The sequence below is a fragment of the Poecile atricapillus genome, chromosome 5 (assembly GCF_030490865.1).
Source record: "Poecile atricapillus isolate bPoeAtr1 chromosome 5, bPoeAtr1.hap1, whole genome shotgun sequence".
Taxonomy (NCBI): domain Eukaryota; kingdom Metazoa; phylum Chordata; class Aves; order Passeriformes; family Paridae; genus Poecile; species Poecile atricapillus.
The window spans coordinates 33,513,364-33,541,125 of NC_081253.1; the positions used below are offsets into that span (position 1 = coordinate 33,513,364).

Sequence of the window (27,762 nt, forward strand, 5' to 3'; positions counted from 1 at the left end):
ACATCTGCCTGCAAACCACATCAAGGAGCAGTAGATTTTTTGTGGCAAACCAACATCGTTTCTATTGTTCTGCAGTTTATCAGGATAACTGGTAAACTGATGATCCTGCACCTCCCTGAGCCTCAGCAAAACTCTCACACTTGCTGTTGGATCTGTGTGTGTAAAATCACATCTCAGATATAAGGTTGGGCTAAAGCAGCTGGGATTGAGAGGGCATGAGGAATATCCTCCCTGTATTGCCTAGTAAGCTGCATAGCAAAGTAAGAAAATCTCAGTGCAGTGTTCTGGCACTCCTTGTCGGAAAAGGGGGATGGATGGGCGTGAATAAAATTAATATATTCTGCCTCTGAAAAGTGACTTTGGTGTGAACATGCTTCAGACCGGGCAACATGTGATAAAGGAAACATGTATGGCACTTGTATGCAGTGAATTCACTGTTAGGGCAGGTGCAGGACATGGAAACTTCACACATTCGCAAGCTGCTACAGCCTTGCACTTCCTTTGTAGAAGAGAGAAACAAAACTTAATCATAGCACCAATGCAGCTGTAGTGCTCACTGCACTGGTGATGGAAAGCCAAGAGCCTCAAGTGTGACATCCTGTGGAAACCCAAAGCTTGTTGTACAGGTGCCTCAACCCTGGAGGGGCCAAAGCAGGAAAAGAGAGACACCCTTCTGGGTTTGGGTGAGAAGAGCCACCCTCCCATGGACCTTTGTCACATGTAAATAGTCCTCAAGGTCTGATGTTCTATTGGTTCACCAAATTGATGTAATCCCTGTTCCAGCCCCATCTGCCATTTATGGTTAACCCCCAGAATGTTCTCGCTTCCCCTGATTCCTATTGGCCCCAGTTTGCTGCATTGCCCCACCCCCATTACCCTATTGGATCCCCAGTCCCTAGCCACGCCTTTGCACCATTTTCCCTTGTTCTGATTGGACCCTGACCCTCAGCTCCACCCCTGTCACCCCATATTTAATCCTATGCCATCAGCCTTTCCTTATTTTTATTCCTGGACTCCATTTGAAGGTTAATAAAGCTCCCACACAAAGACTCATCCCTTTGTCAGTTGTCAGCCTGTTTTTAGCAGTGTGCTCCGGGCCCCAAAAGCACAGGTTGCTCTTAAGGCCGTGTTGTTGCACACCACAACAGTCTCCTGAGAGCTGAGAGAAGTACAAATGAGCTGGTACAACACAGTCATGCAGGAGGAAGACAATAGAAACAACAAAATCTAGAGGACCATCCCCCAAACCCAAACTGTTTTGCTGTCTTATGGTAACTGCCATGTAGTCTACTGCAGAGAATTGCCGTGGTTTTAATCACTCTTAGACAGGATTGATTCATTAAAATGCATAGTACACCACACTGTAGATTTAAAGCAATTCTGGAATTTGCTTCTCCAGTGGTGTTTGCTTGATACCTGCCCTGAGCAGATTTCAAAGCTGGGACTGTGTCTTGTGTTTGCATGGCTTGTGTCTCAGTGCACCCTACTCTGTCTTTTGGTGATCATAAACCACCAACTAAAACACCACTTCAGTAACCCACAGACAATGATACTTAATCCAAAATAAATCCATATCATGCTTTACAGCCTGAAGAAGCCAGAGAGCTATAAAAGCTAAGAAAAAAGCAATTTGGAGTATTTGCTGGCCTCAATGTTAAGAATGGCTAGGGTTGAATCCTGGTTTACTGTGTACTGGATTTTATGTGTGACTCCTCCTCTGAATCTTTAGTCATCTATGCAAAGTGGTTGATCAGAATACCTGTACTACAAACAGTGATGAAGAGGAGCCTTACTTCTGTGTGTCTCCTACATTCTTGTGCTGATAAAATTAAGAGGATTCAAGGGTAGTCTTTGATTAGTCTGAAAAGTCTTTGAAAATTGCATGATCCCCAATATTGGGTACTGCAAACATTAACTGGTGTTAGGCTTCAGCTACAAAGACTGTCACCGGGTTCTGCTGGACCTTTTTGGGCATAGAACTGCACACTTGTGTACTGCAGAAGCTGGCTGGCTATCTTTACTGCAATTTGCAGTCTGGCTAGGCAGAATCTAAACCTGTCACAGCAGTCACTTTGTCTATCCCTGACACATGGCAATCTCTGCACTGAAAGCAAAAAGGTGTTTTAACATGACCCACTTTTTCAGCAGAATATTTCTGGTGGGACAGCAAAGAAAAAGCTCATTCCATTGGAAACAAGCTGAAATTTAGGCAGAAGAAAATTACCCTGAGGGAATTCAGTCAGGTCAGCGGCACAGACATCTCATGGGAGATTGGCATTAGATCTTTATTGAGAGCAGATGGCTGGAAGCTGAGTTTGTGCCAATTTCCTTCTTTGCAGCAGGCAGGTATAGCATGTGTTGTTTGATGCAGAGGTGAGTTGAGAAAGCTCTGCTGCACCTGGAGTGAGTGAGCCTCATGGTTTTTGTTGTTGTGGAACATTCTGTGATATAGGAAGGAGGGAAGTTTCATATGAAAAATGATGGAAGGGGCAACCTGTTATTACAAGCAAAGGATATTTACTAATTTAGAAGTCTTACATTTCCTTGGTGAGTAAATAAATTTTCAGACAACAAAGTTTCTTGAAGGGATAGTGCTGCTTATTGCAGTTTAGTTCCAAAATACATATTTAAATGTGTATGTTATTAAGGCCATAGATCTTAAATGAAATGCTTTGCAAAGAGTAGCCATTATGATTTGTCATCAACATAAACCAAGACCTCAAAGACATAACAAAAAAAATAGTAATTATAAAAATATAATAATAATAAATAATAATAATTTTTAAAAAGTAACAAAGTAGTTACTCAGAGTCATACCTGGGATCAGAATCAAACATGTTCTTCCATGCCACCAGACCAGGCTGACAGCAATGCCAGGCTTTCCACAGTGTGCTGTACTTTTTTAGCTTTGGTGACTGAAAAGTTAGACAAAGTAAATAATTCCGGATCTTTCTAAATTTTGTTTGTTCATTTATTTTTCTTTAAATGTGTGAATTTTTTTGTGTAATGAGTTGGAGGTCTTTTTCCTCTACAGTGCTCCTATGACAGTTCTAGGAAGTTGCTCCTTTTTTAAAGCTGATTATCCTCTATTTCTCCTTGTGCTTGTCTTCTTTTGGGAGCTGCAGGATCTTACAATAAAATGTAATGAGGAAGAAAAATCACTAAGCACAGAGGCATTTTCCAAGGTTTCACTGACCAACTTGCGTAGACCAGCAGTTCCAGATCTCTCCACAGACCTGGGCATGAACATCTTCAAAAAGGTGAGTGAAAGAAAACTGCACTTTAATTTACCTGTGCTTCAGCACCTCAGAGTCTTCCTTAGTAGATGCTGAAGGTCTGCTCGGACTATATATTCACGAGGTCTGCTTGAAATATATTATATTCATACCATGTGTGAGAGTATCTTCCCTTTTCATTGGAATTAATTCTGTATGTTATTACATTGGTTTTTATATGCACATCCCAAATATAATACTGAAGTCTTTATTCAAGTAACTGTCCTGATGAAACTGCATGAGAGGAGGCTGCTCAAACAGTGCTGAATTTTAAGAGGCAGTGCTCACTGTACTTCCAGCTAATTCAGTGAGTTCTGACTTTTTTTACCTCATCTTAGCTCTGGGTTTCCATCCATTCTATGCTCAAGGTCAAAGAAAGTCATAAAATTATCCAAGGGCATCCATCCCAGCCTAGGGAAAGACTGAAATCCTTCAAATGCTCACAGGACCCCAGCATGCAATTGGATTCTGCTGTGGGAAATGGCCAAGAGAAAATGCTCAGAGTAGAAAGCTGCTCTTGGGAAATAGATCTGTGTTACCTTATTCCTTCAAGTGGTTGTTTTCCATGCCTCAAAGCTTCTTCACTGCTCCTCTATCTGCTCCTCTTCCTGCAGTTTAAGAGCCGCAAAGAGGACCGGGAGCGTGAGCGCAAAGGGTCAATCCCGTTCCACCACACCGGGAAGAAGCGGCAGCGACGGATGGGGGTTCCCTTCCTCCTCCACGAGGATCACTTGGATGTCTCCCCCACTCGCAGCACTTTCTCCTTCGGCAGCTTCTCTGGAATTGGGGAGGACCGGCGTGGCATGGAGAGAGGAGGATGGCAAACCACCATATTAGGTGAGATACTGCTGTCTCTGCCCCGGGTTCTGTGTCATTCCTCTTATGAACATTCACAGAACAACAGGGGTGTTTCTTCATCCAGTCCTTTTGTCACCCTGTATCCTTGGTTCTGTTTGCAGCGTTACACATCTGTTGGTTACTGCTCACAGCAGACCTTGAATGACTTCAGTTCACTTTTTCTCTGGAAACTACCATTTACTGGAATTGTAGATGCTGTGGGAACCTGTAGTGATCTCTGTTCCACTTGAATACACTTCCTGTGTGGTAGCAAGCATTGCACAAGTGCAGCTTCAAATAGATTCCAAGAATGTTTGCATTCTCTTCTTTAAAAGAGAAATCTTTGGAGAGGCAGCAGTATCATTAGTGTGACAATTATTAGCAGCAGTGTCATTAGGATCATTAACAATGTCATTAGTACGCCAAAAAGTTCTATTCACAGTTATCCTGGAGTGCATATTGGATACAATATAAATAGAATATTTTCTCAGTGAGGCTTATACTGTCTTGATATTGCAGAGGTACAGTGTTTGAACCAAAAAATTTGCTACTTCAAGATTCTAAGTTAACTAACCAGTATTTTTTTGTATTCTTGAAGGATTTCCTTTGCCTTAGCACTCCTCATCCTAATATACGCACTTTTAGGGGCAAGAGGAGAAGAAACTAAATTCCTATAACATGCCCCAAAAGGTGGAATCATACAGAGAGTTTGGACCATTTGGTATCTATGACATTGAACCTGCTTGAGAGATTCCACCATAATATTCGGTTCTGTCTCGCAGTGTGCTGAAAAGCCTTGATTTTTACAGGCTCCAACCCTTTGATTTTTAACCTCAGCTGCTGTGGCCAGCCACCCTTCGGGCAACTGAACAGAATACCCATTTCTTTCATGGCCCTAGGAAAGTTCACCCGGAGAGGGAGCTCTGACACAGCGACGGAGATGGAGGGACTGAGCGCCAGGCACTCGCACTCCCATCACACGCTGGTCTCTGAGCTGCCAGACCCCTCAAACAGCCACGGAGACAACACAGTCAAAGAAGGTAAATTCAGGACAGATGTTCCACTGAAATACCAACCCCAAAAAGGTGGAAGGAAGTGTTACTGTTTCTATGTGTATGTGACTAATTGATTTTTTTTTCCTTTTTTGATTCTCTGTCTTGTGAAGGGTTCAGACTGTTCACGTTTATCTGGTGCAGTTGTTAAAAAAATTGGTGGCCATCAGCAGGGAGAAGGCATGGTTTGGGGTTTTCTTGCCTTACCACAACACAAAAGTGTGAACAGAAACTTGGTGTTGCTATCTTTAATGGTTTCACAGGGAAATTTGTGGTATTTAACGCCTCTGTGCAATAAGCAGCTGCTGGATTTTGCTGGAAATCACAAGGTTTTTATTTAATTCTCCTCATTCCAGCTGGAGGCCTGACTTGGAAGTCTTCCTGAGGGCCCTGTGTCTTGGAGAAATGGCAATACCAGTGTGACTGGAACGGCAGAGACAATAGATGGGACTTGTGAGAGGGAGGAATCCTTCTCTTGTCTCTGCCTGGGCTGAACACAGGCACTTAAGGGACAGGGGCAATGGCACAAGTCCCTGCCTGGTGCAGTGGGCACATCTGGGCACGTCTCATCTGTGGTTGCCCCACCTTCCTGGGTGCATGATAGGTGTGGGGTGCTGTGAGTGGAGATTACAGATGTGAAGAGAAAGCTTCCTGCTATCTATTATTGATTTTTCTGGAAGGTAGCAATGAAATTACAAGTCCCAGGGTAATCAAGAGAGACTTCAGGGGTCTGGGATGACTGGTTAAGGTAAGAGGGGCAAAAATAGTGTTCTCCTGTAGCCTTCCAGTTGTAGGAAATGATGAGGGAAAACAGGAAGAGCCAGATCAGCACCTGGCTCTGCACCTGATGACACTGGCAGAATTTTGGGGGTTTTGGTCATGGGTTGGTTTACATGACACCAGGTCTGTTGGTGACAGACAGGCTACTCTTGACCTGAAGTGGGACAAGGATCTTTGCACAGGAGTTATCAAAGTTCACTGAAAGAGCTTTAAACTAGATCTGAAGAGGGAAATGGTTGGTCTTGATGATCTGAGAGGTCTTTTTCAACCTGAATTATTCTATGTTTCTGTGTAGGATTTGAATATGGATTTTCATTATCCATTTTGAAACAAACTAAGCAAAAAATCAGTGAAACAAAAGAAATCTGCCCTTGGATAGTGATCAAATTTGGTAGCTCAGGAACAAAATATCTTAATGCAATATTTATTGTTATCTTCACAATGCAAATTCCAGTGAATGCCATTAAAAAGTCACACTTGCCAGAAGGAAGTTCTCTGATACAAGCAGCTAATTTCTGCCCTGATCATTGACCAAACTGTGTCTTAGTTCATGGCACTGCTGTTGGCCCTAGAACATTTCTCCTAATTAACAGTGCCAGTTCAGTGCTAGCAGGACTGCACAAGCTGTCAGGAAATGTGATTGCCACTCTGGTGAGTTGCTGCTTGCACAATATAACCAGTCCATAGCTGAGCTTATTAAATGTATTAGATGTAATTAGTTTATGAATTAGAATATAGTCAATAGCCATAGGAAGAGGTTCTCTGTTATTCTCTAGCCCTGTTACCATACTGGCAACGGGTAACTGGCTCATGGTGGTCTAAACAGCCCTATGGAGCACCTAGTGTGTTTTTGCACTAGAGGGTGGGTTTAAAAAGCACTAGGTGTGGGAAATTACTAACACTGTTGCCTGGAAATCAGCATGAGCTTTAAAAACATGAGGCATCCTTGATAAAAATTTGCACTTACAGCCAGCTTGGTAACCTGAGCAATTCCAAGTTCCTGTCTCTGAACACTGTGTGTTTAAGACTACCTTTTTCATCAGACAGCTGTGCATTTTGGAGATGGTTTAGACTGTCTCAGGTACTGTTTTTTTCAACTGGTGTGATGAAATTTTCCAAATTGATGTGACTCGGAAAGCTGTTTCAGATTTGTGCTGCAGTTCCACTACTTTCACCCCTGCCTTTCAGCTGCAGAATGCTTTCTCTTTGTCTTGCAGGGGCACTGCTGCTTTTAAGATGAGGCACTGGATAAATGAAGGGAGAAAATTCCATTTGAATTAGATTTAGAATGCCTGAATTGCCTGAACTACTTGACTTCCTATTTTACTGAGGTCAGCTTAAGCTGCCAGAGAACTGAACTGCTAGAACAAGCTTGGGGTTGTTCTAATTTACACTGTCTTAAAAGAGGAAATGAGTTGATGCCCGTACTCATGATAGGAATTAGGAACTTGTGTTTTCTTTTGGAATGATGAGCCAGTTTAAGAGCTGCTCCCTTTAGACAGGCTCAGCCTCAATCCTCCATTCCATAACTACAGAGGTAGGAATTTACAGGCAGCTGTTTTCCTCCCTGCAGTGCGGTCCCAGATCTCCACCATCACTGTGGCAACCTTCAACACTACCCTGGCCTCGTTCAACGTGGGATACGCTGATTTCTTCAGCGAGCACATGAGGAAGCTCTGCAACCAGGTGCCCATCCCTGAGATGCCCCACGAGCCACTTGCATGTGCCAACCTCCCCCGCAGCCTGACGGACTCCTGCATCAATTACAGCTGCTTGGAGGACACGGATCACATTGATGGAACCAACAGCTTTGTCCACAAGAATGGCATGCTGGATCTCTCGGTAATTGGCAAGGAATGAGGAAAGCCAGGTCCCTCTTCTGTCAATATAGCTGTACCATTGAGAGCAGGGGTTTGATGGGCTTTTCCTCCACCTCTTTTTATGACATCTCTCAGCAGTATATAAAGGTCAGTCAGATACATTTGTGCATATCCTAAAAGTCTCCTCTGAGACACTGCAACTCCTGTTACTCCTTGCAAGGAGCGCATGTGCATGTGGAATGCACACATCAGATCTGAAGTGGTATTACGTAATGGCTGTGTTCCTGGGGCATGCACCAAATTCCCTATAAAATAGTATAAGACTTAGTAGCACCTTTCTTCTAGCACCTTAAACCTCACCTTTTCTGCTTTCCCCTTAATGATTTGCCAGCTCTTGGTGCACTGTAGCAGTGTTCTCAGGCTCACAGATGTTACCTCATGGCTTCCTTTTCAGCCTGACAGTGCTCAGCCTGTGGATTCCTGTCTGACATCTAGATTGTAGGCTTTTGGTATTTAGGGTTGTGCATTATTTGTTCAGAGTTTGTACTGTGCCCGCTGTAATGAGTTTCTGGAATCTAAAATTTCCAGGCACTAAATATTACTTGGAGGGCAAGTAATTCTGGCTTTAAATACGATGTTTGAATCTCTCAGGTGGTCCTGAAAGCTGTTTACTTGGTTCTGAACCACGACATCAGTTCCCGGATTTGTGATGTGGCACTGAACATCGTGGAGTGCTTACTGCAGCTTGGTGTGGTGCCCTGTGTGGAGAAAGTTCGGAGGAAGAGCGACAACAAAGAAAACGAGGCCCCTGAGAAGAGACCAAGTGAAGGATCCTTCCATCTTAAAGGGGCTGCTTCTGGTTCAGCTTGTGGCTTTGGGCCACCTCCAATTAGTGGAGCTGGAGATGGAGAAGAAGAAGGAGGTGGTGGAGGAGGTGGGGGTGGCGGAGGTGATGGAGGTGGTGGAGGAGGAGGAGGGCCATATGAGAAGAATGACAAAAAACAAGAAAAGGTTTGTCTTGCTTCTCTCTTTGTACAATTCCAAATGTACTGTAATGTCTGTTAAGACTGAGCATGCATGTGAATGCAGCTGCCTCTCTGTCTTGCTCTGGTGCTCACTTGGGATTCTGCTGAGGAAACATGATTAGCAATTCAAGCACTGTAACTACTCCAGAGAAGCAGCTGCCAAAAATGGGGTTTGTGAGCCTGGCATGGACATTTTCAATATCTTGACAAAGTGTTTGAAACCCTGGATCACAATGATTTTTTTTTTTCAGGTTTATTATTCATAACTTGTAAAGGAAAAATGGAACCCAGTATGTGCACACAGTTTCTTTTATTTGATTACTAGAACTCATACATTTTTCAGTATTGCTATGAGAATTGGACAAGAGATGCTATATTGCTGACCTCTGAAGTTGCAACTTATAGTAGTATAATATCTAAGACGTTTTTAAAAGATGCTTGGCTTTCTACTCAGCCAAGCCAACTCTATTTTTCAGGGATAATTTTTTGAAGTAAGTTCTGAATGGTGTGCATAGCAGCGTGTAGGGACTTCACATTTATAGCATAACTTTTTGATGGGAGCTCTAAGGGTTCTGGTCTCTAAACTTCAAAAATAATTGGAGTGAACACTTCACGAATAACAACTCAGTAATGGAGTGTCTGAGATGAGAAATGGAAAGCAGTTTGTCAGAAGTAAAATGCTAACAAAATGCCAGTGGTTGAGCCAGGGTTACACACCGTCTTTCCCTCTGTGACCCTCAGGATGAAGGCCCATCTGTCAGCACCCATAGGCTGGCACTCACAATGCTGATCAAAATTGTCAAGTCCTTGGGTTGTGCCTATGGTTGTGGAGAAGGACACCGAGGGCTCTCTGGAGATCGCCTGAGACTCCAGGTATTCCGGGAGAATGTAAGAGAATTAAAGCTCATTAAAGTGTCCCCCCCTTGTCGACATCAGCTGCTGAGATCGCTGCCTGCCCTCTCTGTAGCTTTCCCTGTATTGACAGTAAATGTGTTGCTTTTTCCCCAGCTCACAGGCTGTGTTGCAGCCCAGCTGTTAGCAGATTTTCAGCTGTAGTGTTGCCTTCCAGTCCCTGGGCTTTCTAAGAGCACATCTGGGGCCCAGGGTGTTCTGACCCCCGCAGTGGATGGGTTGGGATGATACACGGGAGCAAATCCCATGTGTGAGCTGGTATTAGCAATTTTTCCCAGGACAGTACCCCAAGAATATGCTATTTACAAGAGGTGCAGCTATCTTGGGGTGCCTGTGTAAATCCAGAAGTCTAAGGTGTAAGTATTCCTTCCTAAGGGTGATTAGGATTGATTGCTGCTGGGCTGCTCCATCAGCTCCTGGTAGTTGGAGTGCACTGTATTTGAACTGTACTTGTTCTGTTGTTCTGCAAGGAAGTAAAAGGCTCACTCTTGCCCTTTTGAAGGATATGGTAGGTCATCACTGTTGATTCCTAACATTTTCTAATTTTCTAATTTTTAACTGGGTTCTGCCCCAGTTAAGACATTGGAAAGAGCCCAGAATGTAGCCCAGACATCAGCTTTAATCCAGAAGAGTTTGAGATTGGTCCAACTCCTGGTTAAATGGGGGCTTTTCAAAGGCCTTCTCAGTGCATGCCTCCTCCTCACCTTGTGTGCTTGCAGAAGGGAGCATTTTTCATAACTATAATGGGAATTTACTAATCCCACGGGATGCCTGTGAAGCAGATTCTTCTCCGTGGCTTTAGTTAGCTTGAGCCATGCCAACAGAGCTATAATTAGGTTCTGGGCTCTGAGATTGATTTCTCAGAGATGGATATGCTGCTCTGTATCCTTGCAGCGTTCTTGTGTTAGCTAGATTTCCAGGTACTGCAGGAATGCACACAGCTGGACAAGATGGGGTGAGAGAGTCCCAGTGGTAACACTAGAAAGGTTCTGCATCGAGCACTGGTCGAGCAGGTACCATATTCATCACAATTTCTGTTGGAGCTGAGCCAGCAAAGCATTTAGACCCATGCATAACATTAAATATAAATGAATATGTCTCTTGGAACCAAGGTTCTTATCAGGCCCATTGAACTGAGGAAAATAATTTCCTACATGTGTAAGTGTGCTGCATTTTCTGTGTGTTTGTCTGGCCAAACTGCTTTGCATGCATCATTTGTGTTGACTGCGTGGACAATCATGTCTGAGTTTACTGGAAAATTAAGCACCCTATTGTAGATAACAGCAGAGTTCATGTTTCCTGTAGAGATGATATTTTAGATTCTTTTAACTCCAGGCTGCATGGGGTCCCAGTAGGATGGGTAGTTTTATGATAAGAAGTTGACAATTTTAAGTAAAAAGTTAGTGTTTCATATGATGTAAGTTGGTCATTGGGTATAGGTACATTCAATAGGTTGGGTCTGAGCTGGAGGGTGAAAATCAGATGCCTAAGGCTAAAAACCTGTTCCACCGAGGCACTGAGCATTGACAGAGGTGGTACATTCCCAGTTCATTTACATCCAGTGAGAATTTACTTTGGGGTTGGACAGGGGAAAAGAGACCTTGAGATGCAGCCGGTAGTGGCTTTATCACCACCTCAAAGAGCGGTGCACTCTCTTTTGTGTTGAAATTCTTGTTGGATCCAGAGGTGAACCTGTCTTGTTATGGGGCCATTCAGAGACAGCAGAGCACTGGCTAAGTGCAAAATTACCTTGCTCTTGCTAGCAAAACTTGAACATGTACTTTGATGTGATATGATTTGATGGACACTGTTGCAGGCCCAGAACTGCCTCACAAAACTGTACAAACTGGATAAGATGCAATTCCGGCAGACGGTGAGAGATTATGTGAACAAGGATTCTCTCAATAATGTGGTGGATTTCCTGCATGCTTTACTAGGATTCTGCATGGAGCCAGTCACTGATAGTAAGTATACCTGACATCAGAACCTGTCACTTGTGTATTCTTAAACTGTGCCATCAGAAAGAAGCCACATTCTTGTCCTTTAAAAACTACAAAATGTGATTTTCTGTTCTCAGAATATATAAACTGTATCCTTAGCTAGTGGGGGTCAAGGGAGTTGGACCACTTTGGATTTCACCACCCAGTGATCTTGCCCTGAGATCTCAGAGCACACAGAGCACCTGAAATTGAAGGGCTCCCTTTGATTCATCCAACCTCCTGTCTGTGGCTCTTCACACAAGAGATTTTCATTAAATGATACCTCAGGCAGGAAGTTTCCTGCTTCATGATACGACAAGGCACCAGGTGGAATGGCCTGTTTAACACACGGTTTATTCTGGATGGAGATATAATTGAGCTTTAAAACCCTCTGTGGAGCCTCAGATGAGGGAGTAAGCAGCAAGAAAGGCTTGAATGAACAAGAATATGGACACACAGATGGATGTGCCTGCAGTTACAAATGTGCATGCATGTGTGTATATAGGAAGGTTTGAGGATTTTTTTAAATTAGGAAGATTATGTTATAATGTGTGCTATATTAGAACAATCAAACATTTATGCTTGGTCACTGCATGAAACAACAGTTAAGAATGACTGTTTACAGAGGAGGAACAGCTCCTCTGAAACATTGGGGGAATCTGACTAATTAATTAAAATTAATTAAAGTTAATTAAAAACTGCCTTTGATGCCAGAAATTTCAGAGATGGCATCAAAGAACATTACATAGCCATCTTTCAAGAAGAAGATTTCCACATGACATTTCCCTAAGTATTCATCAATTATTGACTGGCTTATTCTTTGGAGCATGGCAGCTCATGCAGCTCTTGCAAGTCTTTTCTCTCATCTCTGGAAACTGGGATGGCTTTTAAATTCATGTGAATGTGTAATTATTTTCTGAGTCTTTCAGAAAAGCTTGATGTCCTTGTGCACTTTCCAAGAAAAGCATTCCCACAGTTCAAAAGATTTTCATTTCATGGGTGTTGTCACTTTGCTGCTTAATCAAACATCTCTTTTCCCTTAGAATGGTAACTAGAAAAGCTGGAGTTATTGTTCAAATTTTAAGCCTTATTCTGCACTTCTCTAAATGAGAGACGTGGATTAAACAAAGCTAGAATTGTCCTGATATTTTCAATCCTTTTTCATAATACAGTTATTTCTGGGAAGCTTTCATACTTATAATTTGTTTTACCCTTTGCTTCTGCTATATTTTTGTGGGGTGGGATTGTGAGAACTGAGCATAGGATATTGGGTGGGGATGTGTCCTTGTCTCACCTATCATAATCCCTTTACATCTGTCTTTAAACTCTCTCTTTTAAACTGCTCCCAACAAGATGGCTTGCTTATACTTGAATTTTACAGATAAAGCTGGATTTGGGAATAACTTCAGCACAGTGGACAACAAGTCTACAGCCCAAAGTGTAGAAGGTATTATTGTGAGTGCCATGTTCAAGTCATTGATCACTCGCTGTGCATCCACTACACATGAGCTCCACAGCCCAGAAAACCTGGTAAGCACTTGATGCCACATTAACAAAGTTACTTTTTCACTTGGGTGTCATGAGTGAGACTTTGCAGTGAACAATTCATTCAGTTTAGCCAAATCCATGTAGCAAATGATGATCCATGTAGCCTATAAAAATTATACGAATGTGATGTCCTTTTGCGTGTCTGGCTTGGAACCTGGGGTCTCAGACAGGAAAAAAGCTGGGCAGTCTGAAAGAAAATTTCTTCTCTGTTCAAGCAGCTTCTGTGGTGTTCCAAGTGGATAAGTAGCACAGTCTGGAAGGATTAATGAGCAAGAAGAGCCACGAATTCTGGTTTGTATCAGCAATAGCGTGGCCAGCAGGTCCAGGGCAGTGATTGTCTCCCTGTACTGGGCACTGGTGAAGCTGCATCTCAGAATCTGGGGTCTGTTCTGGGGCACTCACCAAAGGAGGACACTGGAGTGCTACAGCACGTCCAGAGAAGGAAAATGGGCCTGGGAGAGGGTCTGGAGCACATGTCTTATGAGGAGCAGCTGAGGAAAACAGGGTTGCTTAGCCTGGAGAAAAGGAGGTTCAGGGGGGACCTTGCTCTCTACAACTTCCTGAGTTGTAGGAACAACTACAACTCAGGAGTTAGCAGCAAGGTGTGGGTCAGTCTCTTGTCCCAGGTAAAAGTGACAGGACAAAAGGAATTGGTCTCAGGATGCATCAGAGGAGGTTTACATTAGATATTAGGAAAAATTTCTTCACTGAAAAGGGAGGTCAGGTATTAGAACAGGCTGCTCAGGGGAGTGGTGAAATCACTGTCCCTGAAGGGATTTAAAAGACATGTGAACATGGAAACAGGGACATGGTTTTTTGGTGGACTTGACAGTGGTGTGTTAATGGTTGGGTTCAAGGATGTTAGCAGTCATTTCCAGCATCAGTTACTCTATGATTCTAGGGCCATAGCTGCCATGAATCAACCTTCAGCAAAGTCAAAGGCAGTTCACTTGGTTAACCACATGGCCCATGGGTGCCAGACTTTGTGAATTACTGAACAACAACTGAATAGATCTTCCCAAGGTTTAGACAAACATTCAATTTACTGAACATGTGGAGGAAAGGAAGGTGTTGCTTTTTGCTATGCACATTCTGTCTTCCCAGAGCAGTCAGTGGACTGGATGACATGAGTGCTCTCCCTCCAAACTGGTGTACTCGAGCAGCTAGGCTCAGGCCACCTGCTTTATCATCAGAAATCAGGATTTTTGATGGAAGCAAACAAGAAACATTCTTGTATTCATGAATCCTTACAGCAGAGCTGTAGAGACACTGAAGTCCAGCTAGAGGGGCAGTACTGCTCTGTGAGGTGAGGGGAGTAGGAGAAGGAAAACCACACCTTAAATCATCAGAGTAGTCTACCTTTGTCCAAATCCTCTAGCTCTTATGGATATTCCTCCTTTGGAATGTTCAATCAAAGTTATGTTTCTCATAAGAGTTTGTTTGTTGGCATACAGAAAAATATGCCCCATTATTTGACCTAGATTAGGATCACGAAGTGTAAATTTTACTTATAAATTGTGTATCTTTCTAGACTCTATTTTAGTGTGTAAGGCGAAACTTATCCCTAAGGGTAAAAATGTTATTTGTGCCTGTATGGAGAATACAGCATGTAGAGCATGTGTGCAGATCTGTTGTTGTTTTGTCACTCTTTAAAGTCAATCTTGTGATCAATATCTTACTTTTTGAAAAAGCCTTAATCAGGATACAGGTGCAATTATAAGCTTGTTGATTTTTTTGTTTTTGTTTGTTTGGGTTTTTTTTTGTTTGGTTTGGTTTTAGTTCTTTGTTTTGTTTTGTTTTTGTTTTTTTGTTTTTGTTTTTGTTTGTTTTTGGTGGGTTTTTTGGTGGTTTTTTTATGTTGTTTTTTTTTTGGTTTATTTGTTTTGTTTTGTTTTCCTTTGCTCCTTGCTGGGAATTTTCAGAATAATTCAAGGTCTTTAAAGAAAGCTCGCAGATCAAAAATCAAGCCCTGTAAAACTGTTCCCTCCATCCCCTTGCCCTCAGATATAGAGGTGATTTGCACATCACAGATGTGTATGAATGTTCAGAACTAAAATGGGCTTTGAGTGCAGAAGGTAGGTTGGGGAATGAGTGAGTCATTCCTCTCTCTTCATATGATGTGAAGCTCTAAAATAATGAAAAAAATAAATCCCAAGACACCCAAATTTGTGAAAAAAATGTGCAGTTGTTTGCACTCTGCATCCTCTCACATGCATCTGAGATATTTCATGCCTTTTAAGTTTGTGGTCTTGATGAGTGGTATAAAACAAACTTTAAGTCATCTTTGTAGCTCCCTCATTTCACAGGACTCTTAGTCTCTGCTACCTCTCTATCTGCTGTATCCCACTGCAGATCATGTTCCGTAATAACGCTCCTCCCTGTCTGCTTCCTCTGAGTGCACTGTGAGTTTCCAGCCAAAAACCACAAACCATATACCTGAAGAGCAGATCACACAACAGCCAGAGGAGAAGTAATGGCCTGCTGAAGTACCTCAGGAAGTGTTGGCTCTCACTGCTTCCTTAGGAACTGCAGACTGAATTTGTTCTTTTTCTTGGTGTCTTGCTACTCAGGGCTTGTACTGTGATATCCGACAGCTGGTCCAGTTTATCAAGGAGGCTCATGGGAATGTATTTCGGAGAGTGGCACTCAGTGCCCTCCTGGACAGTGCTGAAAAGTTAATACCAGGAAAAAAGACAGAGGAAGCAGAGCAAGACCCAAAACCTTCTGGCAGCAAAAGGTGGGTATCAGGAGGGAGAAGGTAAATGACTGACTTGTATATGACTCCATGACTATCTGTGCTGAACACAAATGTAGGAAGTCCAAGGGATTGTTTTGTCTTTATAGCATGTCAGTTCTTGATGTTCAGACTTATGCTGTGGCAGCAGCCTCCTTTAAAATGTAATGATCTGAGACTGCAACAAATTTACAGAGAAAAGCATTGGCAATCTCATATAAGAGGCATAAGAGAACAGTGCCATGGAAACACAGGGATAAGAAAAGGTTAAAAGAACTAAGAAGCAGAACACTCTGCAGATGTACTTCTTAATATGCATCACATCCTTTGGGATGTGTACCTATTTTTCTGACAGGTAAACCTTGGTATGTAAAACAAGTCCCAGAAGAAATCTAATACTGACATGCTTCTTTAACAAAAAGAAATTTCCTCTGGTGCTTTGATGAATTTGTCACATTAAATTGTTGGGAAGAAGGATTAAGAAAGTTGAAGAAATCCTGAAAACCTTGGCTTTGCTGCTAAGAGCTGATGCCTTTTTTGGGAATAATATGTACATAGAGACAGTAAATTGCTAACGAGAGGGTACATCTCCAAAGCTACTTTGCAAGTTTCCCTATCCAGTTCTGTGTGATGACCATGAAATGGGCCACCCATTTCCTTTGGCTGATGATTTATCTTGTCTGTACAGATCTGAGGCAGGAAGTGTCATCATTGACAAAGGCCAGGCCTCAGCTGCCCCTGATGAATGCCGGAGTTACGTCTCCAGCCGCCCAATGCAAACTCCAGAGCAGTAAGTAAATACTGAATTGTTCAATGTGTTAGTGCCAGCAGCTTCCTTCTGGGGTTAGCACAAGTGGACAGGATAGCAGACTTGGCTGTTTGGGTGGTACAACAAGCTGTTGAGAGTCTACACAGGAGCTACTGCAAGCAACCAGGTAATGCTTGTTTTCAGTGCTGCCATCCTGGTTTTGATAGGGAAACAGCAGAGATTTTCAAATGACAGTGCAGTAGATTTGTCAGTGGTGTACCATACTGCCATAGCAGTGAATAGCATGTTAATTCCTCAGGGAATTAACCACAACTGTTCTCCAAGCTTTGTTTGTGCTCTTGGGCAATGATTTTACTAATTTTCTACTTCCAAGTTGTTGCTAAGGGTCATTAATGCTTCAGTGAGAGCCAGCCCATTCCTGACCTGCCTTGGGCACATAGTCTCTGAAGAGAGCTGTAGTTCCCTTTTCAGCACAGGGAATCAACCTGCTGTTGGCATTGTACAACTGAAATCTATGTCCAAAGAATTCTGCCATTTACTCTTGAATTAAACTTAAACAATACTCTCAAGAGTTTTAGAAAATTCAACAAATGACCACTGGTCCCTCAGTAGTTTTGGGCAAGTAATTTAATTCCTCTGAATACATGTCTGTCTTGTTAAAGAGCTTTGAGATGCACTGCATGAAGACATTGCTTCTACAAGGGCCCAGAGCTCTACATCACATATTCTCCTGCCTTATCTGAGCCCACCAAGTCTCACTGTGTCTGAGACAGCAAGGATAAAAAAGCCTTTTATTGCTCTGGAGGACTCAGGCAAGTTCTTCCTCTCTGAGCCCTGCCATAGGCATGGGACATCTCAAGAATATAGTAAAAAATTTTGTCCCAGTTCCAGTACTTAATGAGCAGGTTCACAAATGGCTGTCATGATGTCCTAAAGCTTTCTGGTACACATGCTTGTAGAAATTACTAATGTGGTCTTATAAACGTAGTTCATTTTGACATAAAGAAGGTGGTTTACTTTCATATGTAGAAACTAAAAATCGGAATGACATGAATGGAGAGGAGAGCTTAAACAAGTCCTGCCTTTGACTCATATTTCTGGCAGTAACTCTTTTTAGGGGTGACCTGTACTCCAGATTGCTCTCACTTCTCAGGTTCTTAATAATGGTCAATTAGGCCTATTACATGAATCATTTATTTAATAGACACAAATTTAACTGTCTAACTAAGTAAGTTTACTTACTACACAGGATAAACAAAAGAAACACTAGGAGCTTAACAATTCAGTGCACTATAATAACAAGGTACCTATATTATAGCTAGAGAAGAAATAGTATAGATTAGGATTCAGTGTATCTTACCATGCAGTTTCTGATAGGGCATACAGAAAAAATCTTTTGCTCTCAATTTCTGGAGAAGTAACCATGAAGATGCATCCAAGCTTGGGGAGGGAGCCCTACACATTTCCAGGGAGTGTGTACGTGACTTCTGCTTCCATGAAAATTTGTGTAGCTTTTGTAGTTGTAAAGTGTCTCTCAGTTAATGATTCCTTGCTTATCTCTTTACATCTCACTCTCAAGGTAAGGGATGTTCATTGTCAGCTGGGGCTCTCACCTCTTTGGCACCAGAGATAACTCCCTTTCAGTCATCTCTCTGGTCTGGGTTATCTCACCCATATGCACCAGCTGGACAGAGCAGATAAGCTTTCTGTGGTAGAGGAGGGGATGATGACAATGTTCTGCCACGGTGGACAAGTGCCTAAGGGTAGAAAAGATGGTTATTCTGTGTCTTGAACAATAGTGAGTGTGTTGTCAAGTTTATGGCTCACTAAGAACAGTATATTTGGAATTCAAAATGAAACAGCCTCAAGTAACAGAGAGGTTGGGGGGGGGGGCTGCAGAAAGGAGCTCTCATTTCCCTGAGCATCCAAACTTCAGTTTGAAAACGCAGTTTTGAAATACATGCTCCATGCTTTGCACACTTTCTGTTCCAGCGATGAGCAAATCCAAGGGGCCAATCTGGGACGCAAGGACTTCTGGAGGAAGATGTTTAAGTCACAGAGTGCAGCGAGTGATACCAGTAGCCAGTCTGAGCAGGACACATCCGAGTGCACCACGGCTCACTCCGGAACCACCACAGACAGGCGCTCCCGCTCTCGCTCCCGACGGATTTCCCTTCGAAAGAAACTCAAACTTCCCATAGGTAAATGTATGTCTCTTTCTCTTCTCTATACATATTGCATGTGCAGAGGAGTTCAGCTAGACATAGCTGTCTTAAGAAATATTCCAACACAGTTCCTTATTGTCCATATATTCTCTCAAAAGAAGCTGTGATTTGCTGCTCTCTCCATTTTACAGATGTGGAACTGAGGCAAAGGAAAATGTAAGCAATTTGCCAATGATATCAAGGGATATTTTGGTCAAAATAGATTATTGAAACTTTTACCCCCCAAGGTGTTAGGCTAGTACTGTAATCTCACAGGCACTGTTCCTGTCTGTAGAAGAGAGATATTCCAAATTAACATTTGTTAGACAGAGAATATATCCATTCCAATTTCCAGGACCTGGCCTTGCCTGGCAGTTAATACGTGTTGCATGAAAATGTTACCTTATGCTTTTCTCCCATTTTCCCATGCCTTAGTGTGGCCACTGTGGAGAAATATATTGCAATTGCTAAGAAATAGAAATAATTCTAGAAATAATTTTTAGATTTGTACTGAGTGGATTGTTCTGCAACAGGGAATTGGCTGAAGCGCTCCTCCCTCTCTGGGCTGGCTGATGGAGTGGAAGATCTCCTAGATATCAGCTCTGTGGACCGTCTCTCCTTCATCAGGCAGAGCTCCAAGGTAAATGTGTCAGGCTGCATTGCAGGGAGCTTGAAAAGGCAGGGTCTGGCTGGTTGCAGCTGCACATTTTTATTCAGTATGGACTTTGCAGATAACAAGAAGTCTCCAGAGTATAGCCATGGGAATTTGACACCGAACTTTTGTAACTCATGGTGAAGACTAGGTTAAACTTACACTGTAATGGTCAGTCTGCCCTGGTGCACTGAGAGACAAGTGCAGGCTCTGTCAACACACTCAAGCTTTAATTTTTGGTCACACTTCTCCTTCCTTCTTTGTCCTTTCACAGTCTGTCAAGAAAGAGCAATCCTTTAAGCAGAAAGCTTAAAAGATGAAGTGCTTCAGTGTATGTAGGTCTGTGCAGACGCAGTTTTGTCCCTGTGGTGACCCTTACAGCCCCTCTGCAGATGTTTGTGCCTGACCACTGAGGCCAAGTCCAGCTGTGGCACAGGCTGAGCAGCCCCTCTGTCCCTGCACAGGTGAAGTTCACCAGCGCAGTGAAGCTGTCTGAAGGAGGGGGGCCGGGAGGAGGCCTGGACAACGGGCGGGATGAAGAGGAGAATTTCTTCAAGCGTCTTGGTAAATGGCGCACCTGCCGAAGACACCCATCCAAGCTTCATCACACAGAAGAAAAAGATGGTTAGAAATCAGGGTTCTCGTCTCCTTTTTTATTTTATTTTCTTTTTTAATCATTTTAAAAATATATTTCTTTCTGTATTTTACCCCTTTCCCCTTTTTTTTTTTTCCTTTTTCCTGCTTTCACCATGGTTTTTGTCTCCATTGTAGCCTTCTCTGATTTTTTAGTCTTTGTAACTGTTTTCTTTCCCTTCCTTCTTTCTTTTATTTTGATTTAGAAAAAAGCTCTGGTAATTTTTTTTCCTAAAAAAAAATCAGACTATCCAAATAAAATCTACAATACAACATTTGGGCTTTTAAAATCAAATTAAATTTGGTCAATACACTTGAAAAACGAATGCTTGTTTCAAAGCACTTATTCAGTTCAAAATTAGGTGTGTAAATCTTCTGTTGTCCAATGCAACAATTCCATCAGTTTTTTTGTTTAGTTTTGTTTTTTCAATTTGTAACTATTTGACAGTTTTATCAAATATCAGCACAGAAATGGAAAACCCTACACAAACCTTTTTGTAATTATCTCTTTTCTTCTGTGTTTGCATGTCTAGTCTCTGCATACCATTCGTTAGGGATGCTGTTCCTTTTTCTTAGCACACAACATAATAATAAAAACACTCCTTTTCTTTTCCACAGAAGTGTATTTAATTGTCATGTACATTCAAAGTCAGCAATGTCTGAAAAGTGCCTTTATGAATAATACAAGATGATGGTATAATCTGTTTTAAAATGTCATGCAGTCATTGACATGCTCATGTCATCAGCTCAAAGCACATCCTTCTTGTCAGGGAGATAACCTTGTATCTTGAAGCTCTGTTATTTTTTTTTTAAGACAACACATCCAGATTCCCAAAAATGCACAAAAAGGAGTCAATTTTATTTTTTAGCATGGTTTCTGTAGTTTTACAATATGCTACGTTTTCTGGCATTATGTTTAGTTTTCTTCTGGCATTACACTTTGACATTGCATTGTGTGCATTTTGCCATCACCTGTCCCAGGCCTGAAGTGTAATGCATGGAAGGCATTTTTAAGACAAGTGATACTTGCAAAATATGAGCATTTTTTGTCACTGTAAACTGGTCATTGTCTGCCACTGGTGCATGGTGGTGCTTTTCAGTTAGCTCCTAGATAAGAGGTATTGTTCCTTTGTGAGAATGCACCAGTTCAGCAGCTTGTTGTAGTCTGGTAGTTTTCCCCAGGGATGGAAGGAATTAGTTTCTTCATCCACTGCTTTGTGCTGAAGTAGGTACGAAATTCTTCCTCCATATTTCCTCCCAGCTCTCACTGGTAAAAAACAGCCTAGGGGCAGTGAGAACTTCACAGACTGTCTCAGCTCTTTTTGTGAGATAAACTTCATATTTTGTTGCAGAAAACAATTTTTTTTTTCTCTTGCTAATACAAGAGTAATAAAAGTTTATAAGGCAAAGTGTGATTTTAAGGAAGTTGCATCACTGTACCCACAAGGATCTCTGATACTCAATGAAAGACAAGAAGCTTTAGTAAAAATAGTTGTGTCTGCCCTGTGTATGCCATGCACAGCAACATCAGTGTGAGGCCAGTTCATGGTGGGACAGTTTATAACCCAGTAGAACAACAGCACTACACTGAGCCTTCAAATATCCAGTGCTTCTCTGTCTTCCATACAGATAATCAATTTTTTTGTGCTTAACGAGGAAAGAATAAAAAGCATTTTTATGGCGGATGAGCGTACTCTTAAATCCCTCAAGATCTGACCCAAAAGCAGTGTATTGGAATCTCTCTCTGCCTTTTCATTTTTGTAATTCACAGTGTTATGCTATCACTTTGCTCATGTTTTTTTCCATGTGGTGTTTCCTCTTGTGTTTTTGGGTTTTTTAAACAGTAGACCAAATTTAAGAGGAAATGGATAAGGGAGAAATAAATTGCATTAAACATTATAAAATGTAGAATAATTTGTGACATCATTTATGAACTGTAATCTTCATCATGATTTATCATGTAGACCACTGGAAATTCTGTGTTACATATGTATTTAAGCATACATATATGTGTGTGTATCTGTATGTGTGCATATATATACATATATATATATATATACATATATATTTACATATTCATGTGTAAAAATATTTATTTCAATGATCTTTTTACCTATGCCAAGAGCAAAGCACATAGACATGAGCATTTGCATGAGACCCATGCCTTTGGGCACATACTGAAGATGCTGTGACCACAGAAGTTGGTGGCTCAAGCTCAAGCTTGCTCTGAAGGGTGAGCTCATGGTCACAGAGGGAGCGACTGTGGGGCAGGAGCTTGTGTGTCCTCCTGTGTTAGGAAGTGGTCTCTGCTCTTTGGGGGAGATCTTCTGCAGGCCTGAGACATGAATTAGGTCAGTGAGGGCTGCCCTGATCACAGCAAGGCCACTCCAGAATGAGCATAGCAAGGGACAGTCACCAGCTGCCTCTGAAGAATTGTCTTGTAACGCTTCCACAAAATGCGAGCTATGCCGCTGAGCTCAGATGGACAAAAGCTCTGCTAGCTCTTTATGGTGTGGGTTAGGGACATGCCTTAGGCAAGCTTCTGTTCTTTATCTCACACAGGCTTAACAGAGGCCTGAATAGGAAACATTTGTTTGTACCTCAAATGACTTAGTGTTATGACAGTCATAGCAGGAAGGCTCAGATAGATGTAAAAGCTATAAGGAAGCAGATATAAAAGCTATAAGGAAACAGAAGGACTTGGAAGGATGCTTGTGGCTTCTCACATCTGTTAGTGTTCTACTTGTTCCTTCTGCTTTGTTTGATCCATTTAAACAAAACATTTTCCCAACACAGGAACTTTTTGTTTGCTGGTAACGAGGTACAGCTTCACTGGAGAGAAAAAAAGACAAGGAATGTGTAAAGAAGTCTCTTGAAATTTGATATACTTCTGTCTTCAAGGGAAAAGTGAAGATCTACATTGTCATTTTCTGTTGTGACTTTTTTTGTGGTGCATAAATGCTTCCCAAGCAATTCTAGGGAGTGCACACCCCGAAGAACTTTGAGTTCCAGCCATTCTTCTTTCCTGAAGTAGTAAAAAAGTCCTGTAGAGCTGATGTTTTTACTCTTGTCTTTCAAATAATCAATGTTTATAACCAATTTTGAATTCTCCACTCAGTGTTCTCTTCTTCAGTTCTTTATCCTTCAGTGTTCTGTAAACTTTTGTACTTTCAGATGTAAACAGGGACAGTAATGTGGGTAAAGACAAAAAGCCCAGAAACTGATGATGCTTTTTTTGGCCAAACACTTTGGCCAGCTTTCCTTATTTCTAATCTCTGTCTTTCTACCATTCTCTCAACTCTGGCTACCAACTGCATAATGATCTTCTGCACTAGAAGTGCTAATTTGGATTTTTTAGTGCTAAGTTGATTGATGATGTGAACTCTATACACAGAATTTCAATTGTCCATGAAGTGGGATGCCATCTTCATTTTTGAATGGGACTCTTTTCCATCCCAAAGTGTAGAAAGACCCTTCAAGGGAGAGAGGCTGGAATGATGAGAATCTGGGAGTTGAGGCCAGTCTCACTTTTCTCTTTGCTCTTGTGGTAATTGCAGATGTATGCCTGAAAAAAGGACAGTGCTTGATTCCCACATACACATTCACTACTGATTTTTCTGTCCTAGTAGATGATACATGACTAAATTGATCCATGAGGAGTAAAGGTTAGGCATGCTGCACTTTAAAGTAAACTTAAAGGTGACAGAGAAGTAAAGTAGGAGACTATTAAGGAAGAAAAGTCTGTAAGCAAGATAGCTGTGTTAAAGAGGTGGGGAGGAAAGACAACATCCTAATTCATCTGTGTTGGAGTAGGTCCTGGGCTTCCACACTGGGTATGGTGGAAATGTTCTGGGCAGATATTCCAGAATCTGACTAGTTGTCTATCTGTTTCATGGAAGTCATGAGTATTGTAAAAATAAACCTGTTATCTTCAAGATAACACAAGGAGAGAAAGGGATTTGCACTAAGACTGTGCTCATCGAGATTTTTGTTCCCCATTTTTTACTGGTGAGAGACTGTGTCCCCTTCTCTCTACCCCTCCCTGCATCCCCTCTGTATTCTCTACCTTTTTAGGTTGCCATAGCTTTGACGATCACTTGACCTCCAAACAAGAAGGAGGAAAATCCAAGAATGTTGTGAACCTGGGAGCCATCCGCCAAGGCATGAAGCGCTTTCAGTTTCTGCTCAACTGCTGTGAGCCAGGCACCATCCCTGATGCCTCCATTTTGGCAGCAGCTCTAGATCTTGTAAGTCATTCTTGGTCTGTTGTTACCTGCTGAGAGCATGTGCATTTGTGGTGGTCCACCATCATTCTAATGCTCCTCACGCCCCACACAAAGAATGGAAAGCATCACAGCAATGCCAGCTGCTGGTGGTGGTGTTAGCTGGAGCTTTAGCATCTGTGAGTGGACAAGTTTGCAGACAAAATGGATCCTTTTTTTATTACGTGGCTCCCCATAACTACATTATTGCCAGTGCAAAGCTTGCGTTGCTGTCTTCATACTTTGCTCACAGATGCTCTGTTTCTGCTCCTGGTGTCAATCTACTGAATAAGGATTGAAGATTGGATAACTGCTTGGAGAGGTGCAGGAATACCACTCTCAAGTTCTGACAGAGTTATATGTACATTAGGCAACACTGAACTATTAGTCACCAGAGCCAGTCAGTGGGAAAAAAAATTACATCAGAGTGTGCATGCTTTTAAATGTGGATATTGCTGATTTTCCAGTGCAAATCAAAGAAGTGACACAATTCAGTCCCTTCTTCCTGATATTCTGTGTCTCCTTCCTTCTTATCCTTGCGGTTGTGTTTTTTAACAATCCTTCCCATTTCTAAAGCTGTGGCCTTCAGCCTGTGATTCGTGAGCCAGTGGGGCTCTGTGAGGTGTTTATGTGACAAGCAAGGAGTGTGACAAACACAGCTATGAAAAGCCAGCCAGATATTAGCAATTTCTCTGCATGCTGCTTTTCTACTTCCATAAGTGTTTGCCTGTGTGCAAGCTGAAAAAAAGATTAAAAGCCACCGTTCTCAGAGCATCCACACGCTCTCTACCCCTTTTTTCCCCACATCCCCACCTCTCACCTGTGTGACTGCTGTGCCATTTGTGCTCAAATTCAGTTTTTTTGCTGGCTGCTGGAGGTGTCAGGCTCATGGACTCTGCCTTCCTGGGAGCACTGTGCCCTGACCCTTGCTGCATTGCCCGTTCCATGGCTGTAGGGATGTGCACTCCTCCTTTGTATCTTCATCTTAACCTCGCATTACCTGGTCTGCAGATTCAAGCATGTCTGCATTAGTGTTGGTCTGGAGTTGCTGTTGTTTTCAGTTCCCACCTAGCTCTACTGTTTGGAGTGGTCCTCATCCATTTCCAGCTCATTCACTGTTTCCCACACTTCCTGCCAGAGATTGTTCTTCCTCTGGATGGAAGCTGTGGATGCAGTGGCTGATAGAGTAGCCCACCTGGTGGCTCTTACTAGTCAGGGTTGCAGTGAGCTGTCCCTATTGCCTGTAAATCCCTATTATGTCCCTATTGCCTGTAAATCCATTACTTAATTCTTAAATTTCCCAAATGCCTAAGTACAGACCAGCTTACTCTGTGCCCATGCATGAAGTCAGCTGGAAACTACCAGTGAGAGTCAACTGTTTGAAGATGTCTGACTTCCAGAGCTGACTTTTGCAAACTAAAATGTAACTGTCTCTCCATTCCACTGAACAATGCAGACAATTTTGGTATTAGAATTTCTAAAAGGCCTTCAGCTAAAGATGAAGGAAGCCTTGCTTTAATTATAGCCTTGGGGAACTTCAAGTACCTGTTCAGTTAGCATTTTTTTCTACAAAGTATTGGAGATGTACAGAAGTTAGGCAGTCACATGCAGTGTATATTTTAAAAGATGACAGCCTGTCGTCTCACTGCATTGGTTAATGGCAATGGAAAGTTCCCACGTTATATGTCACTAGAGCACACCCAAAAGAAAGCATTTCTGGGTGGTTTCATTTCTGTTTTCAGGCTTTTGAAGTGATATTTTGATTCAGGTCTGATGCAAATGGAAAGCTTCTTAAGTCATTTTATCCAGCCTAGTTGCTAAGGCAACCTTTAAAAAATGACAGTTCCAGGTTCAGTTCTTCCATAATTTTTCTGAGCATGCTTTTTCATGAAGGTTTGCAAAATTATATTCTTACAACAACTTTGAGATCTTTGATCTGCCTGGATGTTTGTAGTGATTTGCCATACTTATTTAAAGAAATTAGAACAGTGAAACAAATTATGCATCCTTATGGAGCTAATAATTTTTTGTGTATTCAAATGAGTGTTGCCTTAGGTTTAGTAGCTATGCAATTAATATATTTTCCTAGAAGCAGCATCCATAATTGGCTAAATTTTTAAAACTACAATCAATATATGGATATGCAAACATTCTGTAATAATTGATACATTGCAGACAGCGTCATCTTTATGGCCCCAGCTTAAATCCAGACTTTGCAATAGTAAAATTGATTTACTTTGGCATATTTCAGTCTATGCTTAAGTTCATGTTGAGGATTCCAATAAACCGCTGCCTAGGATTGGTTTACTATTTCAGCTAAAGTATCTTAATTAAACTGCTGTAAATGACCAGCTTTTCTTCGACCAGTACAACAGTGTGTGACACCTGTCAGCATTACATTTCTCCAATAAGATGTGTGAGCTCATTTGCTGAGATGCAAATCTTTTATCCTTGTTGAAATGCAATATATTTCCTGGTAGGATTCTGTTTAAGATGACTTAATAAGTACTGGGAAAGTAGAAGCAAAGTATAAACTGCAAGAATACTTGTCAGTATCCTGACTCCATGTCACCCTGGGTCTCAGGCAGACTCTGTATGTCCCATGTCTCCATCTCCCTGTTTCCATGGCAGAAGTATTTCTCTGTAGAAGCACTGATGGTTGGGAAGGAAGTCAGAGATTGCTACAAACAGGTCCTAGCGTGAAAGACTGGGAACAAAAACAAGGAACTGTGTCAGGGATTGTACTTGACCATTTGGTAGATGTAGTGAGAGAGGTCTGAGCTAATTGAAACAGGCAATTCTCCAAGATACTAGTTAATAATTTACTTGCAACCTGTTTTCATATACCTGCTAAGACAACTTTCATGCCAGACTTACTTTTGCTTAGACAAAGCAGAGCTACCCAGTCAGCACCTTTTGAGAGTTCTCAAATTTACTTTGGCATCTGTTAGAGGTATATTGTTGGTATTACATGCCTTTCTTTTCTGTCTCCAAGAGACCAGAGCCAAAAATGAATTTTTGCTCAAAGTGCCATGTGAGCTTTAAGAAGGGACTCAAGGAAAATTACCACTGATTGATTAGTGTCATAAAATTCATTGTTCTTGAAGACAAACTGGACATAAGTTCTGTGTAGGCATAAAACTGCAGAATCAGGTTTACATTAACAGTAATGTGATGCTGTGAAATTCCAAATCCATTCTGTATTTGGTTCCTTCCACCTAGCTCATTTGCTCTTTAGCACAAATCATGTTATCTGTTGAAAAAATTCAATGGCATGACT

General features: G+C 41.9%; 1 protein-coding gene across 3 annotated transcripts in view; it reads left to right on the forward strand.

Moving 5' to 3' along the window:
* The window catches only part of UNC80 (unc-80 homolog, NALCN channel complex subunit), a 122,371-nt gene that overhangs the window by 18,449 nt on the left and 76,160 nt on the right, over positions 1-27,762 (forward strand). The window contains exons 9-22 of one of the 3 annotated variants that reach the window (XM_058839471.1): positions 3,126-3,260; positions 3,890-4,112; positions 5,012-5,152; positions 7,518-7,786; positions 8,416-8,775; positions 9,531-9,677; positions 11,518-11,665; positions 13,062-13,210; positions 15,799-15,965; positions 16,651-16,752; positions 18,724-18,938; positions 19,469-19,575; positions 20,052-20,151; positions 24,295-24,467. In XM_058839471.1, the coding sequence (XP_058695454.1) occupies positions 3,126-3,260; positions 3,890-4,112; positions 5,012-5,152; positions 7,518-7,786; positions 8,416-8,775; positions 9,531-9,677; positions 11,518-11,665; positions 13,062-13,210; positions 15,799-15,965; positions 16,651-16,752; positions 18,724-18,938; positions 19,469-19,575; positions 20,052-20,151; positions 24,295-24,467 (2,436 nt within the window). The remainder of the gene's footprint in view (positions 1-3,125; positions 3,261-3,889; positions 4,113-5,011; positions 5,153-7,517; positions 7,787-8,415; positions 8,776-9,530; positions 9,678-11,517; positions 11,666-13,061; positions 13,211-15,798; positions 15,966-16,650; positions 16,753-18,723; positions 18,939-19,468; positions 19,576-20,051; positions 20,152-24,294; positions 24,468-27,762) is intronic. The other 2 variants (XM_058839470.1, XM_058839472.1) reach the window with 2 other exon arrangements.